Consider the following 7,605-nt stretch of genomic DNA (forward strand, 5'->3'; position numbering starts at 1 on the left):
GCAACGTCGTCGACGCTGATTTACACATGGACGACATCGTAGCTAATAATGAACAGTTGAAAGGTAAGAAAATCGCTCTGGTACAGGTTTGTTCGAATCTGTCAAAAAATTTGCGTGTGCTTGTAATCACCATCGGCGATTTGCTCTTTCAAAAATGTCACAGGCAATAAATTGCATCATTTAATTGTCGCGGGGAATTTAGATCGTATGAAACATGCTTTAGTTGTATGCGCAAAGATTTTTTGGTACACAAAAGGAATAAAGATGCTATCAAATATTATAACATAATAAAATAATTAAAATATCATATGTTTAACCGCTTGAATTTCAAATTAATCGTTTGCAAATAATCTTTTTTTTTAAAATGAATTATCAAGAAAAGCACTACCTACGATCAGAGAAATGTTGGAATGATATATTTATGTATATTTAAATAAATTTTATTTCAGATATGTGACTTTACGCTGATTACTTTTTGGACTTGCAACACAATCGCATTGAAACAATCTAATAATCCCGCTAAATTTAATACGCATTTTAATCATTCTTATTCTTATATTTTACTAATTATTTGATTATCAATATTGTGAAACGTATTATCTTATCTTGATTATTTCCGCAACATCGCAATTCTTTACTATTTTATATGTTCTCATATAGTTTCAGAAAAATTCAAAAGATTTTTAAAATCAAACAAATAACTGCAGTAAGAAAAAATTACGTAAGTCTTAAAAAGTTTATATTCCGAACGTTCGTATTATATTACAGAAATTTAATGTAATGCTTAACATTTAAATTTGTTATCATTTTGTTGTTATACTGAAAATGACCTAATTATTATATTGTATATATAATTTTTTAAATTATTCATTTTTGCCAATATTATTAAATTGCTTGTTAATTTAATTTGTAATATTACTATTCTAGTTCTGTTAGGATTGTTTTTCAAATCTGAATATTAAATCGGCGAGAGTTATTGCAGGCTTGGATAATTAATGTATAAATTCATACCGAATTGTTTTAGACATTATTAATTAAAGATCACAAATTAATTTTTAGTCTTTATGTCCTATTTATTTTGTATTCACACATTACAGTATTAAAAGATACTTTGTTTAATGTTATATATTTTTGATAGAGAACAAAATCGACAGTCATATGGAAGTCAAAGTGGAACCGACTCTTCGGTGTTACGTCGAGGAAGAACACGAGAACAGCTTCTCAAATTTGGAGAATGCCAGCACGATACCGTCGAGTGTCGATGTGGGCGCGTTGAACCAGTGGACCAGCAAAGCTACTACCTGCCTAATCAGCCAGTATAAGAAGTATCGATCATTGGTCGGGCAATCGACGCAGATCAGGAATCTGCGAGAGATGTTCGAGATGATATCACTGGAGATGCAGAATTACGGATTCTACTTTAGTCCGCAGAAATGCGAGAATAAATGGCGAGTTCTCGAGCGCAAGTATAAAAACCTCGTGTACCGTGAACGACTGAAGAAACCAGGCAGGATGCGACACTATGGACAGTGGGAGCACAAACGCGCCTTGGACGAGATCTTCAACGAGAAGAAGAGGCATGTGTATCTGGAGACGAACGAGTCGCAACCGCCAAGCGGATCAACTAATCTCTCGATTCAACCAAAACCAGGTTGCGATCGAAGCTCGCCTGACGATCGGCAACGAGAAGATCCTTTAGCCCCCATGACCAACGAGAAAGACAGTGAAACGTTGGAACGCAAGGAAATCTTGACGACGTTATTCGAAAAATTTGTACAGGAAATAGAAAAGAATTTCGCATTGGCCGAAAAGAACAAAGAGAGGCGGCACAAAGAGAAAATGGCCGTGAGACGTAAAAAATTGGAACTGAAGAAGCAGCTTCTCAAATTAAAGGAACAGAAGATGGAATTGCAAAGATGCCAAATGATTGCTGCCGCACAGAACCTGCGTTTGAATATAAAGTAATGTGCGTCACTCGATTTGCAAATAATAATTTATACCTACATTGTTTTAATAAAGGCAATAAATTTTATGTAATATAATGGAAGCAAATTTCAAGCAAGCACATTGAAAATATTTAATGTTGTAAAGTGAAAATGAAGTTACGAGTAACTTAGATTTAATATTTACATGCATTAAATTCTATGTGTATGTAGACAAATATACTTTTCGGTTACAGATACATTAAGTCATTAAATTTAATTAAATTTCTATAATGTAAAACTTTATTACATTAAATTTCGTGATATTCTAAGATAATATATATGTTTCCACACACACATATTATTTTAATGTAATAAATATTAATACATTAATATGTTTTAATAAATTAATAATGATAAAATATAAGGCTCTTTTACATGTCTATATGTTACAATTACATAAAAATTGACACTTTCTTTAATTCTACGACTACATATAATTAGTAACACATTAAAATTGAAGCTATATTATAAATTTCTCGTTTCATTTTTGATACAGTGCACACGCTTTCTTTATCACAGTATGTACTATTCAAACGCGTACTTTATGTCTACATCTTCAGATGGCAGTACACATAGCTATCTGTTCCGAGTGAATGTTGTAATTCAAAATGTGTTGGATAGCGCAAGCTAAGGCTCGTTTATATATTTTTACACTAAAGTAAAAAAAAATTTTTTTCATGCAGTCATTCATGGAATATTGTTAAAAATTAGTAATTCTGATAATAAGTAGAATTCATGATTATTTATCAAGTTGCCTTATTGGCCGATTGTCGGTAATAATAATAATAATAATGACCGTGCACAAGTAGATTTAGAATTAGTTGCAATGGTATTTTTAAAGTTTATCTAAAATCACAGATTTATTCGTGTTAATTGTATTTATAAACATTACATTCTCTTTTTCCAACGCTTGACATATTAATTTATATATCTCTTTTTATAAGTGTAAATATTTTTTATTGTTAATACAATACAAAAATCTATAATGGTTTTTAAAGAAATAGAGCTGGGGTTGCTGCTATGATAAAATTTTCAAATAGAAAATATATTTTCTTTGTTATCATCTAAAATTTGCTCGTTGTGTCTTAGTCTGTAATACTGGGATGGCGTTAGTGTACGGGAAATTATTCAAATTACAGAAGAAAAACGGTTTTCAATTCTACATCTTTATCGCAGCGATGGAATGGTTGCAGATTATTCCTAGAGCGGTTTTATTAATTTTTATATACTAATAATAAAAATATATTCTTTCACTTATTTTATTTTTTTCTGACAATTTACTACATTATCAGCTATTGGTTAAGAGACAAATCGTGTTAATTTTATTAAGTTAAAAAAATTGCAACAAAGCATATTAGCGTTAATTAGCAAAAGTGAATCAGCAGAATAAAATATTTTCCGATATAAATTATAAGTTGTTTGTAAAATTATTGTGATTGTTTACGAGTTTTATTGATTACAGTCCCAAATAGAATTTTTTGGAATAAAGAGTTTTATAATATACAACAGCGCTTACTTTTTGCAATTTTGGTTTTGGACTTATCGATAACGATCTAAAAATTAACGTGAGAGAAACGTGAGGAATATAAGCATGAGCGTCGTTTCAAAGGTTGCTTTACCGTGTCCGGTTGCGAGCATCACTATGGCTTATTTCTGTTCTGCATCCTGCTCGAAACTTTAACGACTCAATTTATTAAATGCGGGATCAAAGGAGAGCGTGCCGGTATTGCGGACGTTATGTCTGCGCACATACATTTGTATTTATGACTGCTTTGTCCAACAACGCCTGACTATGTGCCGACAAAAATGGGAACGAGCCTATATAGAATTATAAACTTATACTTATTTGAGTAAAATTATATTGTACTTTAGTTCTATACAAAAAATATGTAAATAAAAGTCAGAAAAATTACTTATTATTTATTCATACTTTTGGTATAAAATACATATAATTATTTTATCTTCTTCGTCTAAATTATTAAAAAACATGATACATTAAAGTATTTAAATTATTTTATTCCAATTTTTTTGTTTTCTTTAAATTAAAACGTTCGAATGGAGAAAATTACTTTCTACTGTAGATATTTATAAATTATTAGTTAACAATACCATATTGAAAATATTATTAGAAAACCATCAATTTTATTAAATACATTGCACCACACTATATATTACAGCTTTTATTTTTTTTTTATCACGATTTTAAAACTATGAAACTAGTATATCTATAAAAAAATTAATAAAAATTTCCAGTGCAGTTATTTAAAAAAAGTCAAGAAAATATAGCTTCTTGTACGTGGCATTCGTGATGACTGAATTTTTTATCGATTATTCGTCAAATCTCTGTTATTGGTTTGGGGTTCTATGGAGCGTGCAAGTCTTTTATCAAACTGAAAACAAAAAAGTCAAACCGAGAACAGTTGGTTGGCACTACAGTAACCGATATTCGACAAGAAAGTTTGTAGTAGAAATCGTTATGTGTAATTATACAGCAACAAGAATGATCATTTAATTTATAATTGATTTATATAACTGCATTAAATAACCGTATATTTTATTGAAAGTTTATTTAACTTTTAACAAATTTTTATATTATAATAACGTCGCTATAGTGCATCGTTCGTTCATTATATTAATAAATAATTACTTCTTTGAATTTATAATTCTGATACATTTTTTGTTAAAATGCATAATAATTTTGTCATGTTTTCTTAACATTTTTATTTTACATAATAATTATGAAAAATTATTATGTAAACGACGCTCCATAATTGATTTTATTATTTATTATTTTATTCAATTGTGAAATTAAACTACAATACAAGTAATTCAAAAGTTATTTCAAAAGGTTTATATACAAAATAATAAAATAATTATTATCGACTACGAATATCGCGTCATCTTTTTTTTCGCATATAATGCATATTTATTACATTATTTCTGAAAAGAAAAATGCGCGATAATACAGTTAACGAATAATTATCACTAAATTAATTTTTTCAATTAATAATAACATTGCTAGAATTTATCATTATTCATAATTATTATTTTATTATTTCGAATTAATTATTTAAATAAAATTTCCAATTGAAAATTCTGTATAAATGCTAGTCGCAGTGTCAACAAAATGTTACACATACGTGTATTTATACATATAACGCGGCACTGAAAAGCCGAACTGTAACAATTTCATATACAAAACATTTATAATCATGAAACCAATTTTTCTTAAACAAAAACTTTTTTTTCCCGTTCAGTTAGAAAATAAACTTCGCGCAGGTGAAACATTTACGAGGCAATTCGTTCTTTGTCGCCCAGAAGCTAAAACGGAAACGCCGCGGTCTTCTGGGGAGATCACCGCGAGCGCCGTTTATCACTCTGAAATAACGCGAATACGAGCATTCGGGATCTTCGAACGAGCGTCGAAACGTCGCGCTTGTTCGGGACATTTGAGCGTCCCGATGTACACCACACGCCGTACACGTGACGTCCAACGACGACGACACGACGACGACAAAGGGATATTTTATAAAGCGTCGCGGACGTGCTTTTCGTGAAAAAAATCGGTGGAACCGGTTACACCCGCTCACCTCACGCTCTCGCGCACACGCGTACACACAGCCTACTTTACTGTTTACGCGAGGGAACACGCGCAGGTGCGTATATGTACGCGCGCACCTTCCACCCGATAACGAACAACGGATCTTTGATAGCCAAGTGTCTGAAATTACGCGAAGTGAAACGTACTTTAGACGCTATCCTTATTCGTATATCAGATTTCAGAGCGGCGCGCGGTGTCCCGTTTACGGCCTTGTAATTTGGACACTACGCGCACGCATTTTTAGTAATATTTCATCCGTTTATGACTGATTGTATTTTACGTTTTACGTGACACACATAAAGTTATCAGGAAACTAAAGTTTATCTAGATCTTGAATATTGATGTAAATTGTAGACTATTCTTTTTAATTTTAAGCTACTGACGATTTTTAAGACTTTTGTTTGAAATGCGGAAGAAATGATTTTAGAGAAGTACATAAGTCTACTTTTCGAAATGTTTAGTGTTACCAGATATATTAACGATATAACCAGTCGTCTAGTAATAATTGCTAAATATTTAGAAAAGTAAACTTATTTTTGTAGTTTATATTAGTCGCTATTTGATTGGAACTGTTTCATTCATTATTTAGTATAAGCTACTACTAGACTATTTTTTTAGTATGATACGTAACAGGTAAATAGCTTTTTCTACAGAATCTATTCCAGACGTAAATCAATCGAGAAATTTATCGGCCTTCCAAGGCAATTTCACGATAATTAATTTGAAGAATGCTTTTGTTATGTCCGATTTTAATCGCGGTTTAAAGAATTCTTTGTCTTCTTCTAAAAATTTGATAAAAATAAAAAACAAGTTACACTGAAATTAAAATTGTATTAACATTAGAAGTAGAAACAGGCATTGAGAATCATATGGCACACAAAAAACTGAAACAGTAAACAATGAGTGAATTCATCAATATCAGTAGATCGTAAGGTCATAATAGTATAAATGTTGATTTCTTCATATAAGTTTTAATAGTACATTTTTCTTTGCAGGAGCACGAAGTCCTCTGCGCACAATAATAAAATGAACCATAATCAAGAAATCCCTCTATTTCTTTTCTTTCCACGAGATAAAGGGCTCTGAATGATCAAGCCCGTTCAATTACGCACAATAAGCGTAATAGTAAGCAGTCGTGAGAATTGGCCGATCATATAGTCGAGTGTCCTCCTCGAACTCGACGATCGGTCAGTTCTCACGGTTACGAACACAGTTACAACCGTACGCTTACGTAATTGATATACGTAAACGGAACGTGGGCCTAAATACGTGGATACATTATGCAAAAGTCTAGGCTTTCGGCCTTTATAACTCGTATAGCGCAAATTGCGGGGCGCCGGCGCGCACGCTACGAGCGTGAGCGCGCGACCAGCGGCAAAGGTGCTGCGGAGGTGGTCGGCCCGGCCCGCCGTCCAGTCGAGCCGCGACAGTCGAACGGTGTGTACGTTTTAAGTTGCGTAGCGCGGCGCGTCGCCGCGACAATCGCCGCAAGTCGATCGACGAAAGAGGGAGAACAAGAGAGGATTTTTGACCAGGCACGCGCGGAATCGTCGGTGCTGAGAAACGAGCGAGCGCAAGTTCGCGAAGAGAAAAGTAGGTGGTGCCGGGTTGAATTTGTCCATCCACCCCGCACGTGTTTTGCGTAAAGTGTTTTTGTAAATCGGCTGGCGTACCGCGCAACATATCCTGTGTCTTTCCCCCTTTTTAGTGCGCGCGAACGTACGTAAAATCGCATATCGCGGAATATAACACGCGACGCGGAGCACGTGAGAACGTCCAGCCCGTTTGTGGCGGTTACTCCAAACATTCGTCGCCGCGCGAGACGTTGTTTGTTTACGGGGCGCAGTGGCGCCGCGTCCACCTCTCTCTCTCTCTTCCCCTCCCCCTTCCCTCGCTTTCTCTACTCGGGCGGGAAATTGCGTTCGAGACGAGAGAGGGTACGATGCGTCGCGCTATTACACGGTGAGAATTTCGCCCGGATGACTGCGGGCCCCCTGAAAGAGTGCTTCGTGTTTCGAC

At 33.8% G+C, this 7,605-nt stretch overlaps 1 protein-coding gene across 1 annotated transcript; it reads left to right on the plus strand.

Annotated features, from left to right (window-relative positions):
• Window positions 1-1,965, plus strand: LOC108780781 (uncharacterized). Its single transcript, XM_018548597.1, has 2 exons — window positions 1-63; window positions 1,139-1,965. Exons 1-2 carry the CDS (start codon window positions 27-29, stop codon window positions 1,963-1,965), a joined length of 864 nt encoding a protein of 287 aa, XP_018404099.1. The 5' UTR covers window positions 1-26.
• The last annotated feature ends 5,640 nt before the right edge of the window (window positions 1,966-7,605 follow it).

This window comes from Cyphomyrmex costatus, unplaced genomic scaffold (genome assembly GCF_001594065.2).
Source record: "Cyphomyrmex costatus isolate MS0001 unplaced genomic scaffold, Ccosl1.0 scaffold123, whole genome shotgun sequence".
Lineage (NCBI taxonomy): Eukaryota > Metazoa > Arthropoda > Insecta > Hymenoptera > Formicidae > Cyphomyrmex > Cyphomyrmex costatus.

Coding starts and splice junctions, on each gene's coding strand:
- LOC108780781 (XM_018548597.1), top strand. CDS start 27: ATGGACGACATCGTAGCTAATAATGAACAGTTGAAAG. Junction 64..1,138: donor TAATAATGAACAGTTGAAAG/GTAAGAAAATCG, acceptor TATTTTTGATAG/AGAACAAAATCGACAGTCAT.